Genomic DNA, 20,871 nt, shown 5'->3' on the forward strand with positions numbered 1-20,871 from the left:
CCCTTATCTACATCAACCAAGATCATCTATCAAGGTAAGATCCTCCTAACTTGAGTTATTCCTAAGTAGATTAGAGATTCATTCTCTCTAGACTTCATGATTTTAAACCCCTCTTTTGTATAAATTTCAAGGTTAGGACTTATTCCTTTTACTTGTTTCTACAATCTTGGTAAGTCTTCAAAACCTAAAAACTAGTACTTGGAGATTTAAGTGATTTGGGTTTCTAGGGTTCATGGGCAATTCGGGATTTCTAGTTTGAATAATTTATTCTAGGTTGTTATTGATAAATTGTGTTGTTTATGGGTAATTGGCTCAATGGATAGTACTCGGAAAGAAATTGGTGCGCACGTGGGACGATTTTGTGATATTTGAGTAAAAGCTAAAGAGGAGAGGTAGGGGTTTCTTATCTTTGGGCTCTTAAGCTTCAATATTGTTGTTTTAGCTTATTCTAGAGGTGTTAAATCCTTGTGGAGATCACTTTTTGCATGGTCATGGATATTGCTTGAATAAATTATCATTAATCATTATTGAACTTTGATGTTTAAATGGCCATGGTGTGTGTTCTTGGACTCTTTGAAATTAAGTCTTTGGTGTTCCTCTTGGAATTGGATATCTTTTGCTTGGGTATATTCGTAAATTCTTCTATGGGAGGAAAGGGGTTCATGCATTCATGGTTTTTTTGAAAGGGCATGAGGTTGCTAATTCATGTATGGAATGAAGTCATAAATTTAAGCATATATATATATATAGATATATATATATATATTATACTTGATGTCTTTAAACTATCATGTTGGGACAAACGAGAGGTTGAGATGAGAATGTTTTTAAACTTTGAAAAATAATGTAGATTGCATCCTGATTTTGATGGGGTCTTGCATTGGAATCGTGTTTGGATAAATCTTAACATAATTGGTAAATTGTGCCTAACTGAGCTGAGCTGAGCTCTGAGGAATAGGCCAAGGATTTAAGATTCTTTAGTCAGAAGTAGGTGATTGGAAGAGTATATTCCAATACCTAACCTAAGTTAAGGCTCTGGATGTCGTGCTAGGTGTACGTATAACCTAGTCAAGCAATCAAAGGTGATCAGTGTCTGGTGAAATACCGGTAGAGGATCACGGTAGGACTAAAGAACGGTAATCAAGATAGAGTTGGGAAGACTCGGTAATTGGTTAAATGTATTTATTTTGTTGGAAGTAAATTACTTTGGTTTGAACTTACTTAGGTTACCACGTTTGGACATGGGCGTTATTTAGGGATTGGCACTTTCGGTTTTGTCATTGTAATTCTTAAGTTTTACTTTAGTTTTCTTGTTCTGTGATATGTCCTCGCTTTCTTTAACCTATTGGGGATTTGGCTCACTCCTTCCTCTCTTTCTTTCTTGTTTACCTTGTTCTCAGGTGAGTCCAAATTATCCCTTTTTACATTTTGCTTTATATGTGTATTAATTTCCTTTTGTACTATATGGTGTATCAGGAGGTTGACTCTTTGCCCTTTGGAACTTAAATTATATTTGGTACGGTAGACTAAACATAGGATGGAATGTTTTAGTTTCGTTGGATGTCGGAGGCATGTTATATATGGTTTATGTTTATTTTACGAAAACGTATGTTCATTATGCTTTTGAGGAAAATTTTCTGAGCCACTTGGCAATTATGTTGTTAGGAAATTCTATAATTGAGTGGCGCCATTACTATGCCATGTTACGCAACGTCCACCATTTGATCTTACGGATTCTTTTCCGACTTCTCACGTCCCTTTTCTCTATGAAAATCGCGGCGTGACAGTGACTTTGTAAGAGTAAAGCTCTATCCCCCCAATAATTAGATAATCAACAATTTATGCTCAAGTCAATAACGCAGAGCAAAAAGAGAAACACAATTGAAATTCTAATTTCATTAAATAAGGTTACAACTATAAAAAAAATCTTTTGCAAAACTGATTACAATGAAGCACTCAGCCAATTGCTATCCTTCCTTCCTTCCCATATAAAAGGGTCTGTTGCGTTCCCTCGTATGGCTTCACTGCAGCAAACTCCTTCGAGTTCCCTCTCTAGAGTCAATTTCCTAGTCGAGATTGAGAGGAAAGAGCATAACAACAAGCCCTGCCAGGGTGTCCAGACTCTACCATTGAGTTGGCGGGACTGGATTGCCTTCTTGGAAAGATTAGAGGAATTGGATCGCTGCCCAAAGAAGACTGTGAGACCTTCGACAAATACCATGCAACCAATCCCTGTTTCTTCTGCTATAAAGACATTTCGGCATCTCGAGGATTCTACATGCTGACCTACACCAAAAAGTGACAAAGAAACTACCTCAAGTGTAGGGCAGTCGTCAAGTAATAAATCCAGAAGTTCGAAGTTGAACCATAAGAAAACACTGCTAAGTTGAATGGATGTAATACAAAAACTAGTAGGAGAGCTTTTCGCAAAGAACAACGAATTTTGTGTAGAAATTTAAAAAGGCCGAATGACTCTGTAGCATGAGAAATTTTGTCAGACCTAATGATTTTAGAAAAATGTGAATGAAACAAACCTATTCTCTAATCCATCTCGGTAGATGCGTAGTTTTCATATTTAAGGCAAAAAGCACGCAATCACACAAACTCAATTGGAAAATTGATTTTTGACGACTTTAATACAAACATGGAAAGACGTTGGGTTCATTGATTTACGATAAAGCTTAAGAGTAGTGCACTTAATTCACAATCAAAAGACCTAGCCTAGCCAACATCCTAGTTCCACACTCAAAAATCAATGCACTATAACATTACCATTTTATCAATTAATGTTCATAACGGCTTGGCTTAGTTGTCAATCTAGTTTCACACTCTAAATCTCTAACTCATAACATTAACATGCTCGTTTATAACTACCCAATCAGAACCAGCAGTCAAATTATAAAAACATTAAAAGATTTAGAACTACAAACCATACCTTGAACAATTCAACTTTGCATCTATCGTTCAGAGATTAAAGACTAGATAAAGAGATTAGCCACTCATGATTTTATGATAAATAATAATTTTATTAATTAAAATCAATGCTTACACAAGAATCAATGAGAAGAATCCAGAAAAATCTATGAGAACTTAAGAGAAAATTGTTTTACTATTGTAGGGATAACTACGAAAACAATGAAGCAAGTATCAAAAGTGTTGAGAATAACCCTTGAATTAGGGTTATAAACTCTCTCCTAACTCTAAAAAATCCTATCTACCCTTACAAAAATGAGCCCCAAAGGTTACGTATTTTATTTTCCAAGTTTCCTTTAAAAATACAATTCAAAGGTCTGCTGCTCGCGACACCCCGTATGGATGGGCATATGGGGTCATCCAGACGACCTTCTAAAATCTATCTCCAAAATATGTTGGTCGTCCGGACGGCCTCTTTGTTCATCTGGATGGGTATTCAAGTTGTCCGAACAGCCTCTTCTTCCATCTTAATTCTGGACTTATTAAGCTTCATTTGTCAGGACAAGCTTTGATGGTGTCCCAACGGGAGTATCTTGTGGTCACTTGACAGTTGTAATAAGTGCTCAAAAAATAGCCACTTTGCTCCCATTTTCTACAAAACTAATGGAAAATGCTTATAAGAGTAAAATTATACTAAAACACACAAAAATACATTACCTAGATACTAAAACTCCCTTATTAAAGGATATTAGAATCTTAATTTAGAGGTCCAATCACATGCTCTCTCCAATCATGATCATACTTCCAAAAGAGTTAGAATGCCCTAAATCGCCTCTTGGATCTCCTCATCTTTTGAGTGAATAGAGTTCGTTGAATAAATAGAGCCCAGACTCTCACCTTTATGGACTAGATGACAATCACTATGATTAGAAAAACAAAACATCACCAGTAATGCCCAAGTCGCATGGGAACTTGAGACTCATCGTTTCACCTCCTCCATGCCTTGAAAATAATGAAGCTCTTGAATGGGGTTATCTCCCATCAACTTTAGCATAAGTACTGGGCTTATGGCCCAAAACTACATTCGGCCCACCATTCTTCAAACCCAACTAAGACCCAACACGAAGTAAAGTTTCTCGCTAGATCTCAGAGAGAACCCAGTCTCGTGACCATCCAAATTAAAGAGACTTGTTGTCAGAAACAGTGTGGGAGATGGGCGGGAGCCTGACAACATAAGGAAGGAGAAAGAAAAACATACATCCTTAAGGCTATGCAGGGGGCGTCAGAATAGGGGAGAAGGAAAAAAGAAGCAAGTGGGGGACAACAAGCTGAAAAAAGCGGGAAATGAGAAAAAAAGTAATGACAGGGAGGAAGAAAAATAAAAGGAGAGAAAAAACCCTGAAGAGTGGACTATGCTTCGAGAGGAATCTATGGGAGAACGAAGAAAACAAGAGGAGAAAAGGGAGGGAAGGAGGATAAATCAAGAGGGAAACAAAAAGACACCTAATATGAAGTGGAGGCACACAAAGGAAAGAAGAGAAGCTAAGAGGTAAGGATATGATTTCGTGTTCAACCACTGCACGACAAGTATATACGCAGACCATGCCTTGATTGACAGACGTCCAATTACATCTATAACTATCAATTGGTACCGACTTCATAGACATTCAGATGGGTTGTAATGACATATTTGAGTGCTCACCTACATCGTAATCTCGGTTGCGACAGTGATGTTATACGAAATTAGCCTAAAAAGGCTCAAACTTGAAGAAAAAAGATACAAGATTCATGTTCATAATTACAATGATATTCCTTACTTGAAAAGGCTCAAACTTGCATCAAATAAACTCGGTGAATATGCAACGATATGGTAGGACACAATACAACGTATTCGAATTCGATAGTGCAAGGATAAAATTCGGTCTTGGCCTAGGATGAAAACAATTATTGTAGTTGAATTTTTTCCTTATCATTGACAAGAAATTTTATTTGAATTGGATTGACAAATGGATTCCTATGTTCAAAGTTCTCATTTTGAATATTGTAATCCATTGCCAATATAATGCGCAAAGATTGATGAAGTCGCAAGATTATTTCAAGCAAATTCAAAAAATTCTCAAATAGCCAAATAATTAATTGAGACTGTTCAAATCATACAAGAAGCTAGTGAGCCTACGTGAGTCGATCAAAATATCAGAGGAGGACCTTGATGGTTGTGTGCAGAATATATTACAGGCTGGAGAATTGGAGAACAATAATGAGATGAGTGAAATCCAAATTCATGAAAATTTTGTCAAACAACATAATGAGGTTGAGATTGTTGACAGTATTCTTGAAAACCATATTCCTGAGAATAAATATTTTGACAATTTTGTTGGAGATCATGGAGGTGACATGTGCCACGAATACATTGTTTTACAAATAGATTGTGTGGTACAACATATTGATTTTCTTGGGATTGTGGATTTTAATTTCAACAATAGTTCTTTAATATCAAAAATTACCAATGAGTTGTTGTCGAACAAGAAAAATTTTGAGACTTTACAATTCATGTAGCACTATCTTGTGAGCAAGTCAAAAGTAATATCTTGTAATCCTACAATTTCAACAAATGAGCTTGAAAACTTCAAGGGATCAATTCTCTATGCGTATCATGGTAAATACAATTCTTTTTTAGTCAAATCTTAAATCCAGGACGAGTTATTTTTCAAGCAAATGAGACAAACGTAGGACAAAATTATTTACTTAATTATTAGGACTTATTATTGTTATGTTATTAAGAGTTTTATTTTTTAGTTAATAGGAATTTTAGTCGAATTAGTTTTTTTAAAATTTATTATTAGTACTTTTTAGTAATTTCATATCTATGAGGATTTTATTGTTTTAATAATTATAGGGTTATAGCCGTCTCCACCAAAAAAATCAATGATGGATTAATATAATTTTTGAAATTTCTCCTAATTTTCTTGATGGATTCCAAGTTATGTTTGCCTATTCATAAACTAACCAAGATCTTTACTTTCATACTGCATCATAAAACCAACTGATGATGGAACTGTCCAAGATGAAGCTGTCACCGAAATGTCTAGGATGCCATTATTGATGATTGGCCTCAATTTTCCAACAACAACTCCCTTTAAAGATGTGAAGGAGAAAAATATAATACCCCAGGTACATGTTTTATGAGTTTTTTTTTTCTGTATGAGAACATTTGAAAATCTTAAATATTAAAATAACATAGTTTTATTTTTACCAATATGACATAATGCGTTACTTGCATTAAATCATTATTTGTAAAAACATGAAATGCGCTATTAGGAGTAGCACATTTAGCGTATTTCATTGTTTCAATTTTTAAATTGATTTTTCTAGATATTATCTATATTTTTTGTAAAATATAATGCACCACTATGGATATAATCTGTATTGTTTTATTACTAATGTTATCAATTTTTAATTGTTTTAACATAACTATTCTAGTTGTTTAGTTTTAACCATTCACAAATTGTTATCAACAATTATGTTTACGATACGATTTGTTATTTTACTAAATAATTATTGTAATTAACAATATTTCTATTTAATTAAGGGTTTTTTTGGATGATTGTTATTTTTCTAAAAGTCTTATCATAGGATAAATGTTAAGAAAGGAATTGAATAAAATAAAAAGATATAAGAGATTTAATTGATTATAGCTAAATTGAATTGATAATCTAGTGCAAAAAAAAAAAAAAAAAAACCTCCTGATTTATGCCGTATTTCTAGCTAAAGTGAATTGATGTGATCTATTACTATGGTTATTGTTTTGTAGATTGTGCCTTAAGAATGCCGGTCAATATAATATATTATGGGGATGTAAACATTGGCTGTTTTGACGGTTGAATTCGAGATGTGCACTAGTTCAATGCTTTCTAGATTGTCTTAAGTCTTGACTAAAAATGCCGGTCAATATAAAATGTATTGTAGGAATTTGTTTTGACGGTCGGATCCGTGATGTTCATGACTTTTTGCCTGTTGTTGCTCCAGCGTCAGGTTGACGGTACGCGGCTGCTGGCGGCTTCTTCAAGGATGCCGGTCGAGCTTGGCCCTTTATTGACGTCAACACAACGAGCTGTTGGCACTTGACAGGTTTCGTGGTTTATTGTTCAACGGTTATGCAATTTTGATTAAATAAATAAATATATATATATATTTATATATATTTATTAGTAAATAAATATATATATAGGTGATCCGTTTTGTAACGACATTGTGCATGCTACATTTTAAAAACAGAACTATTTTTACTTAATATTTTATTGGTGATCTTACGAAAAAGAAAAATTATAATATTTTATAGGTGATACGTTTTTCTCCGGCTCCTTCATTATATATCTATCATACTCGATTTTACTATTTAGATGGTAAAGCAATTAATTTTATTGTATAGGGTAGGTACATCTTTTTGTTTTAAGTAGGATAGTTAACGTGACGTATGAATTCAGTGTCATTAATTTCTATTATCGCAAGGGCATCGTTACATGTGAAGGAGTGAGGCTTCTCTCTACTCTATTTATTCATGTTGCCTCTACCTCAGCTACCCTGCCCATAATAATAACTAAGAATTGAATGTGATTAATTCCTGATATTTGTAGGGTAGGGTTTCTGTTACATAAGTTCATAAGTCGAACAAATAATAAAGACGGATAAAGTATTATCCGACAAGGATTGATTGAATTATCGTTGATTACCAATTGTGATGAAATTCTACGCTATTTGGAGAATAATAATGTTAGGGATCTTAATGAAAAGAGCAATCACAATGATGATTGTTTGTTGGACCCCACTTCAACCATCATCTCTCAACCATAGTTCCTTTAACCTAGTGCTTCTCGATCGATCTCTAAATCTCTCTCCGCACAACAGTTTCGTTATCTTTTATCAAATTACTGTTATTATTATATTTTTATATTAATGTTAAAAAGGTTCAACAAATATACAATTTCATGTATGCAATCTACGAAACAAATAATCATACCTTTTAAGATTCCTAACATTATTAGACAGTTATACTATTTATAAATAAAATAAATTATTTAAAGAAACGTTCAATTTAATTCTCGACCCTTTTAACAAGGCAGTTATTGACGAGCGACATGCAATGAATCATGTCCTCTTTTATATTATACGATTTAAAGTAGCATATGTCTTCGAATATTTTCTAAAGTTCTCACTACAATCAATTACGAGGAAAGGAGGGGTCACTTTAGAGAAAAAAAAAAAATATATATATATATATATATATCTTTTCGTACACTTTTGCATGCCATTATTCATGTCCTAAAAATTTTAATAATATATTCAATTTGCCTTTTTTTTCCCCTTAAATCACCTCAAGTCAGTTTCCATTTTTCATTAAGGGCTTGCTTGAATTGGACTTTTTGAGGATTTAGTGGGGATGGTTAAGGAAAGGGTAAAATGTGCACTCTACTTGGATTGGAGAGGAGGATAAAGGAGGGCATAATACTCTCTTTTGTCCATTTTTTTTACCCCCAAATTAAGGGGTTTGTGAGGGGGGATAAAATATGAAAATTTATTTTCATATTTCCCCTTGTCATTTTTTAGACCTAATACATCTTTACAGTACTCATTCGTTTCTCCAAGAGGACAACCGTTTTCTCCCATCGCACAAGCAAAGCTACGACAGACAGAATCAATATCCTACTCGATTTCTGATCTCGTCCACAAGTAACTCCCACGAATTTGCTTCACTTTTTGTGTAAATGTCCACAAGGAGATTGTGTCTTCTATGGCTTGTGATTTTTATGGGTTTGTAGCATTTCTTTTGTCCTTTGGCTTGTGGTTTGGGTTGTCCTCTTTCTGCGTTTGTGTTATGCGGCCTTGTTTTGCTGCCTTCTTACCTTTTAGGTTTTGGGAAGTTATGCTCTGGGTTTGTGTGAGTTTTGTAGTTGGTCTTTGTTATAAATTTTGTCTTTTAACCTCAATAAATTGATCAGATTTATCAAAAAAAATGTGTTCTGTAACTGGTACTTCTTTGGATGCTTGGTAATTAATAGATTTGAGGCTTTTAAATTTCCTTGATGCATGTAATTATTCATTAGTTGTTAGTTATTGTTGGTTTCTTTGTTATTTTAGTGCAAGAGAGAATAGAACTAGATGGTTGTGTGTTCATGTGCGCAAATTTAGCTGAGCGTTGTGGTTGTAGCAAAATGCCCACCTCTCATAGCTGAGATGTAACTATGTTTCATGTGTTGATCCATTTTATAGCCGCGCTTTTTCTTACTAATTCCAGCGGTTTAAACCGCGGTAATTAGTCATAATCCTTGTAGTGTGGCTAATCCATTTATCATTCAAGAGTAGTAGATACATCATTTGATGTTCTTATTTATTTTTCATGAATCCATTTTATTTTCTGTCTGGAATTGACAACATTTAATTCTCATATCTTGCTCTTATGATACTTATACATAGTTTATTAGAATTTATACATAGTGAATCATGCATGGAGTGTGATGGTGCTATCTTTAATTGAATGTTGTTGATTGTAGATGGATAAGATTGGTGGTTTGGATGAGCATATATTCTATGCTTTAATATGTTGGTGGCATTTAAGTAGGTCATTTCTACTTATATCAACCTATTATCTAGCTCTTAAATATTACATACAACAGTCTCAAAGAAGAAATATTCCTCACTCGTTGCGGTTAGAAATAGACCAAGCTAGAGATGAATTCTTGAGACATATATGTCACAATGAATCACAATGTCGTGGCTTGTTTCAAATGAATCCAACATCATTCTTACATTTGTGTGGTATCCTTGTGAGAGATGGAGGTCTCCGTCCAACTTGACAAGCGACGATTGAAGAACAAGTAGCTAAGTTTCTATACATTTTCAAACACTGTGAGGCATATATCAATAAATACTATATATCGTCAGTCGGGAGAGACAGTTAGTCGTTATTTTCGTAATGTGCTTATAAGTTGAGGAAATATTTATAAAGCAGACATATGGTTCCCAAGTTCTTCTAGAGATTGTTGCGAACCCTAGATTTGATCCATATTAAGGTGAGTATCAATATTTTTTATTTTGTTCAATTATTTAATTTAAAAGCTTACTTTTAGTGAATGTCAGGATTGTATTGATAATATCGATGGAACACACATTCATGCAAAATACCTTACTCGGGATGCCCCTAGATTTCATGGTAGAAAATATTGGCCAACCACAAATGTCATGGTTGCATGCACATTTGATATGAAATTTACCTATGTCTTGACTGGTTGGAAGGGAATGACTTCTGACTCAAGAATTATTAAAAATGTTTTATGAAGTGCATGTGGGAAACTTATAATTCCTGAAGTTAAAACCATTCATTACATTAGAGATAAATGTTTGTTATCTCTAGTTGACTAACATATTTGAATTTTCAATAGGAAAATATTATCTAGTTCATGCAGAATATATGATAACGAGTGGCCTCATAACACCATATCGAGGAGAAAGATATCACTTAAAAGAGTGGCCATCCCGCAATCCACCTCAAAATGCTCGGGAGTTGATTAATTTACACCATTCATCATTGCGTATTAATGCAATTGAGAGGGTGATTGGAGTGCTAAAGAAGCGATTCCCAATTCTAGGAAGTGGGACGGAACCTACTTATGATGTCAAAACACAAAGGTTTATAATAGTAGCATGTTGTGTTTTGGACAACATCTTATTAGGATTAGATTCAAATTCAATTATAGTTGGCAGTTGCCGAAGTAGATGCTGAGATTAATGCTCAATCCAATCACACTTGGTATTTCTTGATTGTAAAAATTGTAAGATTTCACAATGAGTAAAAGAAAAGCTTTTGAAGTTCATGACAATGGTGCCTCCTCTGTTGATTTAAATGTTCAAGGCTCAAAAGTGCAGTGGTCAACTGTAATGGATGATACTCTGATTGATACATTCTTGCATGAACATATCAAAGGTAACAAAAGCCACCGAAATTTCACTAGTGATGCCTACAAAAATGTATTCAATGAACTTCGAAGCAAATTTTCTTCCATTCTAATATTCTAAGAAAAAATTAATAATCGAATAAAGCAAATTAAGGTAAAGTGGACGACTTGTTATGACATCTTCAAGAATTTGAGTGGTTTTAGTTGGATTCCTGTTACATGCAATTGGAATGCTGAAGATGAAGTTTGGAAAGTCTTGATTGAGGTATGTATAAATGCCATTTTCTATTTTTATGATTTATGCAATGTTTTGTTCTTTTATAGTAATTAAAATAGTATTACTTGATCCAAAAGCATTTTTGTAGAATCAAGTTGCATCATTTTTGAAGTAAACTAGCTTGGATTTAAGTCAATAAGTTCTAGTTTTTGTGAAACTGATAAACTTTCGTGGTCACTTGAGAAAATACAATATGTGATCAATCATGCACTTGTGAGCCTTGTTTAGTTCAAAAGAAGTTTGAGAAAATACAATATGTCTGTAGCAATTGTATGGATAAATAAAGTTTAATATATCAATTAAATAATTATATATTTTTTTTTATTATTTTTAAGTCCAAACCTACAGCAATTGAATGGATAAATAAAGAAATACGGAACTACGACAAGCTAGTTCAACTACATGGTGAGGATAGGGTAAGTGGATATCTTTCACTTCACAACCGTGGAATGAGAACACACTTTGAGGAGATGAAAGAAGAAGAAATTATGTCTTTTATTAATGAAGTAGATTACATGGTGTCACAAAATCATTGTCTGTCACTTTGGACAATGATTTTGTAACAGCCCACCCCCTCAAGTCCAGTAACACTTTGTCCGCTTTGGACCCAATTGGCCCTCACGACTTTGTCTTTTCAGGATGTTACCCATCCCAGTATTGCTCTCCAAGAAGGGCGCTTAACTGCGGAGTTTTTATGAGATTTGGTGCCACCACTCTAAGGAGAACCAGTTGTTACTAATTTGAGAGTTTGACCTATTATATTCTGCACTTCCCCTTAAGTATTGTTTGATGTTGGATAGTGGACATGCCTCTTGTGCCACACGTAGTACCCCCCTCAAGAGTCATACACATATGCCGACACACAGAGCCCACATTCCACCCCTCTTAAAAGGCTCACGTCCCCGTGAGCACACCCACGCAGAACCATGAGTACCACACCGACCCAACCCACCCGCTCTTATACCAACTGTAACAGCTCACCCCTTCAAGTCCAGTAACACTTTGTCCGATTTGGGCCCAACTGGCCCTCACGACTTTATCTTCCCAGGAGGTTACCCATCCCAATATTGCTCTCGTAGAAGCAAGCTTAACTGCGGAGTTTTTATGGGATTTGGTGCCACCACTCTAAGGAAAATCGGTTGTTACTATGGATGAGAAAATTAAGCTATGCCTTGTCTGCATACCATGTGTCACAGGAACATACTACAGCAGCTTCCAGGAAGGGAACGTCGTACTAAGAATAAAATCAGGGAGAGGACAACTCTCAAGGAATAATATCTCAAGCTAAGATATCCTCCTCAAGCTAACAAATGTTCAAATGCAAAGGAGATCAGGGATCAGGGATTGGGGATCAAGAGAAATTTGGTCCTACCTACCATGATTCTCGATATCCTACCTACCATCAGGTCAGTATACCAGCCTAATAACCATGTATGATCTAAGGAAGCACCTAGACTCAACCTACTCAATCCAAAGAAGGAAAAGTTCCTAAAGACAACCTAGGGAAGATTCAAACTCAAACTAGAAATGATCATGAAGAATCCTCATATCACAACAAATGATCAATATCTCAACAGACTTGGGATATGAAAATCCCAACAGATACGACCTACAACACTATAAAAGGAGGATGACCAGACTCATCCTAGGTATGCTTTCACAACCGAGATATTTCACTTCCACTTTGATTCTCTGAATGCGATTACTGACTTGAGCGTCGGAGTATCCCTGACCATGAAGGGCCGCCCTTTCCATTGTTCTTGCAGGATTCATGGAGGATTATCGCTTAGTCAGCCATATCATCAGCTGACGTGTGGATCGTCTAGATTTTTGCATCCATAGTTACTAATTTGAGAGTTTGACATATTAGATTCTGTACTTCCCCTCAAGCATTGTTCGATGTGGGATAGTGGACATGCCTTATGTGCCATACGCTGTACCCCCCTAAGGAGCTGTACACATGTGCCGACACACAAAACCCACATATTTTGTGAGTGATGAGCTTCAGCCACCATCTCCTAGAGTTTCCTTAGAAGCTCATCATCAGCTCTTTCTTCAAGTGCAACAACACAAAAGAAGAAGATTAAAGCAGTGAAATCAATCACTGTCGAGGATATCAATAAAGAGTTCAAGCGTATATGTGTTAGATTTAATAATGCAACCAATCGATTAGGAGATGTTATATTGAAATGTGCTAATCGATCTAATGATGCAGATGAAGCTCTTTTTGAATAGCTACAGGAGTTAGGTATTGAAAGTCATGCACTCATCAATTGCCAAAGCTACTTACTTGGCAATCCAGTGAAGTCAAGAACATTCATCTTGCTCCCGATTGAAATGCAGAGACAATTCTTGGAGATGGAGAGGATGATTCTTTAAAGAGTAAGCTGAAGAATGATTAAAATGTGCGAAGGAGTGATCGAATGTCCCAGAAGAGACTGATTTAGTTTTAATGTGAAATAGCTCAAAGTTCTTGTCACTTTTATCATGGGTTAGCTTATTAGTTATAGGATTTCATATTATGATTTTCTATTAGCAATAATGGCTCAATCCTATATGATTATTGTGAATTCCTCGACACATCTTCACGTGTGAGCAGATGACTAGTGTTTTCTGTAACAAAATTTTCTCAATTTACTGTGAGTTGATTTGTCTATCTATTGGTACAATTATATTGAAATGATGGAATGCACTTGGCTGATGGCTTTCTTAATCGTTTGAACATGATAATTGTTATAGGGACTGTTCAAGTATGTACTAAATAATTGTATAATTGGTGTTCTCTCTATTTTACTGTTTCAGACCTACTTATAGGAGGCAAAAGTCTTTAGCACTACTAGTGTAGACAAAATGAATAAATGGCATGCAAGAAAAAAAATAGGGATGAGGGTATATAAGTAAAATATATATTTTTTAAAAAAAATTTGCTCCTCATTAAGTACATCTTCTACCCAAATAAGGGTAAGTGCGTATGCTCCTCTTCACATAACTCTATCTACTTAACTCCCCTTTCCATAACCCCACTTAACTCTATTTTTTGCAATCCAAGCAGAGCCTAAAGGTTACTAATAACAGGGATTGAGTATGACACTATTTAAAAAAATTGTGATCTCTTCTCATCCTTATTTTTTGACATAAATCAATTTATAAATATAAATAAATAAACATAAATTATTTTGAATCTCTAACACTATATTTTTTGTTGAATAAAAAAATAAAAAATATATAAAAATATGAGTGATTTTACGTGGTTGGATATAAAGTGTATATAACATGTTATCTGTGTTTTTTAAAGATCCACATACTTTCTATTTATTAATTTTAAAATATTTTTTATCTAAAAAAATGAGGAATTGGAAGAAGTCTTATTTTTCAGCAATAGGAACATATTACCTCCTAAACCCTATACCTCAATCCAAAATAACATATCAAATCGTCAATATAGGCTATATGGAAAAGTAAATACCAGTTTCGTCCAAATTACGTTGCCAAGAATTAGTCCTACTTTGCTTGGTTTCCGGCCCCATTTTTCTTTGGATTGACAACTGGTCAAATCACATGTTTTCTTTTCGTCTTCCAAATTTCGTGTCTTTCTACGATTCACCATTGAAAAAGAAATAATCGGGATTCGTTTAGCAACAAATTGTTCTTGTTCACTGACATTGACATGACAAACCCCACAGATTCATATTCTTGTTTTTTTCTGTTGAGCACATTAATTAATTCCAAACAAATTTGATTAAAAAAAAAAACTTTTCGGGCCTCACATAATTCATCTCCAACCCACACTATCCGCCAAAATAACGTCGTTCATAAACCCCTATAAAGGAGGCCTCTTTTATGTGAGAAACAACAACAACGACGACGACGACAATGTCTCTCTCAGTATCTGATTTTCTCCTAAATTTTCCGGGAAAGCAGGAGAAAATGGAAGGAGAGATCCAGAGGTTCATCATGGTCTGGGCTTCTGCCATGCTTGCACTCTGTTATTGTCACACAATTGGCAGAATCACCAAACCAGGAAAATCTAGATTTCTTGCATTTCTACCTGTTGTCCTTCTCTTCCTCTACCTCCCACTCAATCTTCACGCAGTCTTTCTTGTGGGTCCCACATCTTTCTTCCTTTCATGGCTCGCCCCTTTCCGCATCCTCCTCTTCGCTGCCGGTAAGGGTCCTCTGTCTTCCACCTCCCCTGCTCTTTCCCTTCAACAGTTCCTACTAGTCTCTTGTCTTCCGATCAAGATCCGACGAAACAAACCCGACCCGTCTCTTAAAACCCACAAATCCCCCTTGAATTACTCCGTCAAGTCTCTGATTTTTGCTACGGCAGTCCCGATTTTTCAAAACAAAGAAAAAATCAATCCCAACCTTATAAAGCTGTCGTATTGTGTTTACTTGTATTGCGCTTTGGAGCTGTTTTTGGCTATGATTGCAGCCATGGCTCGAGCTTGGCTCGGCGTGGAGTTCGAGCCGCAGTTCAATGAGCCGTACCTCGCCACTTCAATACAGGACTTTTGGGGGAGAAGATGGAATCTCATGGTCACGAGTACTCTGCACGCGACGGTCTACGACCCGGTCCGGAAGGTTTCGACCAGAGTTTTCGGAAGCAAATTAGCGCCTCTACCGGCGGTTGTGGCTACCTTTCTGGTGTCCGGCCTGATGCACGAGCTGATCTTCTTCTACATTGGAAGAAAACCCCCGAATTGGGAGCTCACATGCTTCTTTGTTCTACACGGGGTGTGTATGGCTATCGAGCTCGTCGTGAAGAAGGAGGTGAACGGGAAATTGAGGCTGCCGACGATTGTTACCGGGCCGGTGGTGGTGGCGTTCGCTTTGGCAACCGGTATTTGGCTGTTCATGCCGGCGGTTTTACGGTCGGAAATTGACGTGAAGGCGAACAGGGAGTGTATTGCTTTTATTGAATTTGTTAAAGGTGTTGGTACTGATTTCGAATACGCACCGTTTAAGGTAATTACTGACTAGTCGTTAGGTTGTACAATTATTTCATAAATGACTTAGGGCAATTCCAACAAAGGATGCATGTGAGTATGTAAAATCCTAACCGCCAATATGCATTCTCATTTTTTAGTTTTTATCATTCCAACAGGGTTCTCATCACAATATGTAAATTTGTATTTTCTCAAATGAGTTCCCAAATATACAAACCCAAAGAGGAGAGAGAGTGAGTATGCATATTTTTTAGAGAGTAAAAGTGAGTTAGTTAATTTGGGAATCATTGTTGGAGTGAAGAGTTTTTCAAAATTTGTAAATGAGTATGTAAACCATTTTAAAGTATACATAATACACATTTGGAAACTCATTTTACATATCATTGTTGGAGATGCCCTTATATGTCTACATATTTTTAAGGCAGAATCATACATGGGATGATGACTTTGTGGTCTTAATCTCCTACCTTAACTTTTTATCCAAACTTCTTAATTTTACTTTTTATTCCTAAGTGCTAGTCAATTTTACTTAAATGACCTAAAAATCCATTTGATTGGATCAACAAATCCGTCAAAAACAAATTTGATGGCTTTTTTTGAAATGACGTAAGAGATATGTTTAAATATTCTCTTTTGCGGTGCCCTAGAGAAATAATGGCACTTAAAAAGCCTCTTTTTCTAGAGTGGGTGTAAAGTTTTTTTTTTAAAAATAATTTATCATTACGTTTTTTGATCGGTAAATGAATCCAAAGATATATTATATGCAGTGGACCTCATTTGTCATCTTATTCATCCATATTATTAAAAAAATCATCCTTATTTTACATTTTTATATTAAACCCTTATATGAGAAATTCTTTATATATATATATATATTTAAACAAATATCAAATTGAATATGAAAAGACATGAAAATTTTGGACCATTGAATGTAGACCCAAAAAATTATATATCTCTCTTGCTTTGAAATTTGATTTTATTTGAGACAAAAAAAAATATTGTTGTATTCATAAATTCGATTAAAATACATTCATAATTTTTTTTAAAAAAATTGTTAATCACACCATATATAGTGGGACTGCCATAAAAAGGATCACAACAAACCCGTGCACGCCTTTTTTTACACTAGAGTATGCTCTATAGATATATGTTAAGAGTTATAGGATGCGTTGATTAGGTGTTTGGTGAAGATCTTGTTAGACATAGAGAATATGACGTTAAATTACGTATAAGGACATTAATTATCTTCTTCTCTTATTTATTTATCTAATAGGCACGAAAAAAATTGTCCACTTTATTTAATATATTAGCTTAGAATAATGTTTTAGACCTCCAAAATGTGATCCCAAAAGACCTCATTTAATGTGGAGTGTTGGATGTGAAGTGGGTCCTACATGTGTGTTTTTAATCAATGATTATTTTAATGCCACCTAGATTTGGAGGAATTTTAGGGGAATTTTAGGGGTGATATTTTGGGCGTCTCTAGCATTTTTTCATAATTTTATAAATTATGAAAAAATAAATAAATAGTTTCAATTTATTTCGGTATTTCCCTTAAAAATTGCTTAACTGAATATGCAATGAACAGTATTTAAAAAAATAAACATGCTCACAATTCCCCACAAGTCCATCTCTCATCCCTTATTCGCGTCTTCTCTTCACCATTCATTTTTCACCATGTGTTTTCTTTTAACCTTTTATCTTATCACATCTTCAACGCCTCTTTGACCAGAGCTCCACTTTAAACCGCGAAGCCGGAGAAAACGAAGCTTATCATCCGCTGCAGACGAGAGCCAAACGGAGCTGAAGAGAACCAAGTTCATCCACAACAAGCCTCACCCTGTTATAAATCCACACCCCCATACACATCAATAATATTGTTCGTTCACTCTCATACACATCAACAATATTATTCGCTTTGGGTTGTCCAGTTTCGGTGAATATATCGGGTTTGTACGACTTTATTTCTCTTTAGACCTAAATAAGTGGATTAGACCTAACTCACTCAAACTTAAAAAAATATCTTGTTAGTAGTAAGAAAGTGGGATTGTCCTTATACCACTCCCACATATTTCGATGTGATACATGTGGTATTTAACACGCCCGACAATGATAACAACAAGATCAGCGGAGTTGAAGACAATAGAGCTCCTCCAAAACAAGCCGCGGCCCGCGAAACCAGAAGACACCTGAGAAGTCTAAGATTCTTTATTACCTTTATTAAAAATAAATACTAATTAAAGGGCTCCTTTTTTTTGTTTTTGCAAGAAGACAGATCGACTTGATCTTAATGAAAGAAAGATAACGATGGTCTTTCGTACTATTCATTTTAATAATACTTTAAATCCTTATCCCCACGAATCGAACAATACTATGCTAGTTCCTATACTTATATTGGCCTTATTTACCTTGTTTAGTTGGGTCATAGGAATTCCTTTCAATCAAGAGGGGGAGGGACTGGATATATTGTTAACTCCATCGATAAACCTGGTAGATCAAAATTCAAAAGAATCCAAGGATTGGTATTAATTTTTGACAAATGCAACTTTTTCAGTCAGTGTTTTGTAGAGCAGCTATCTTGATTTTCAACGTTAGTTGTTAAACTGTGAAAAAAAAAAACTGAGCTTAAAATTGCGAAATAAGTTATGAGGTGTTTGGTAAAGCTGTTAATTATTATTGACACTTAAGTTGTGTAAAGTATATTTAATTTGTATTTGTATTTTTAATTTTAATTAATTAATTAATTTATTTATTAAGTCTAATATAATTTAGGGATAATTTATTAAAAAATAATTTAATTTAGTCATTTGCAATTTATTTAATAAAAAAATTTATATTGTAAATATATTTATAATATAAATATAAATATAGTGAAATATATTATATAAATATTACATCATTTTTTTAATTACTTTAAATATTACATTAACATTAAAATATTGCATTAAGTAATAGGTTAAAATACTACATTAATAAATAATATTCTTAAAATTTTTTTAATTACTTTAAATGGGTGGATGCCACCACAAAAGGATAAAAAAAATAATAAGAAGTACAACCTTTTAGGCGTGAGATAACTTTTTTGACGTGGATCCCACACCTAAAGAGCCAAAACGCCATAAAACAAGTTCCTATTCGGAGTTTTTTTTTTAGCGGTACGCCAACTTATGTGGACGATATCGCCCATCTTATTTACTTGTTTGGTGGGACGGGTTGTGAAAGCGGACCCGTCCCAATAAACGCCCCACCAAACAGAGCCTTAGGTTCTGTTTGGTGAGCGGTACTGTCTCGCCAAATGACCCATATAAGCTAGGCAATACCGCCAGCCCCAGCCAAAATAAGCTCTCAATGGGAATTTGTTTCAAAGCGTGTAGCTTTTTATTTTTTTAATATTTTTTGGGCTTCGGTGTCCCATATATTTAAGTAATTAAAAAAATAAAAGTATTACTTATTGTAAATTAAAGTTTTTACATTAGTTATTTTATATTTATATATAAATAATATATATACAAATGTTATAACACATATTATTTTATTCATTTTAGCATATTAGAATTATACATATTGTATACAAATATTATAGATATTGCTCACAAAATTAATTAATTCAAAAAATAAAATTATAAATTGCTTATTTGTAATTTTTAGTAAATTAAATTTGTCTACAAAATATTTAAAATTTAAAAATACAAACAAAATATATTTTACACAATTTAACCGCTAACAATAGTTCATTGCTCTACCAAACACCTCATAGTTTATTTCATAGTTTTAAGCTCAACTTTTTTTCCATAGCTTAACAGCTAGAGTTGAAAATCAACATAATCGCTCTGCCAAACACACACTAAAAATAGAAGCGGGTCCATTCTCTCTCTTCATCAACCGTCTCTCTTCATCTCGACATCGTGCCTCTCAACATCAGACCTTCTTCATAGTTCAACTTGAGTTTCTTCATCGATGGTTCTTTCTAGCGACATCGCGCCTTTCGCAACATCAGGCCTTCTTCAGCCCGGATAGAAGTTGATTTTCTTCCTAAATCCCTAGATATCAAGGTTTGCACATCTGATGTACTTCTTGTTGCTCGTTAAAGACAAAATCCCTAAGGACAATAAAATAAGGGCACTCACGTGTTTTAACAAGAATTTCTCTATTTATTTTTTCTTCTTCAGTTGTACTGTGAGATTAGCCTTGGATAATTTAATTCAAGCTTTGGGACTTCACTTTCGTACATAATCTTAGTGATAGTATGCCTTCTTTGGGCTACAACTAAATATCCCACTAGGTACTCTCAGAATCTTTTGCTCTCTATTCTTGGTGATAAGATGCATTCTTTTATGCCGATTTTTTTACTGCATGAAATTATTTTTCCTCTCAGTTATGGATGGCATAACTGAAAGAGATAATTTGAACTCAAAAATGGATGCGTTCTTCTTCATCCAATTATTTTACTTATACTCCTCAAGTTTGGTTTGAAAATATTTCAAAATTTGGACAAAAGTTTGAATCATTAGTTGAAGTCCATAATTTTTACAATGAAAAGGTAAGAGAGGTTGGATTTAGATCTCGAATGTGGAGTACTACTAGAAACAAAGCTACCAAAATTACTAGGAAGGAGTACGTTTGCTATAAATAAGGGAATCGAGGAGAGGGGTAATTAGAATATGATTGACATCGAGATTAAGAAATAGAGAACCAATCACACCTTTCGTTAAATACTTTTATGAAAACAGAGTCACAACCTGCTTAGAAATAGCCCTCAACCAGTTACTCTCAGTTGATTTGC

General features: G+C 34.6%; 1 protein-coding gene across 1 annotated transcript; it reads left to right on the forward strand.

Annotated features, from left to right (window-relative positions):
• Nucleotides 1-14,875: 14,875 nt before the first annotated feature.
• Nucleotides 14,876-16,586, forward strand: LOC119988272 (acyl-CoA--sterol O-acyltransferase 1-like). The gene is made up of 2 exons (XM_038833244.1): nucleotides 14,876-16,153; nucleotides 16,486-16,586. Exon 1 carries the CDS (start codon nucleotides 15,013-15,015, stop codon nucleotides 16,120-16,122), a length of 1,110 nt encoding a protein of 369 aa, XP_038689172.1. The 5' UTR covers nucleotides 14,876-15,012; the 3' UTR covers nucleotides 16,123-16,153; nucleotides 16,486-16,586.
• The last annotated feature ends 4,285 nt before the right edge of the window (nucleotides 16,587-20,871 follow it).

This window comes from Tripterygium wilfordii, chromosome 21, assembly GCF_013401445.1.
Source record: "Tripterygium wilfordii isolate XIE 37 chromosome 21, ASM1340144v1, whole genome shotgun sequence".
NCBI lineage: Eukaryota > Viridiplantae > Streptophyta > Magnoliopsida > Celastrales > Celastraceae > Tripterygium > Tripterygium wilfordii.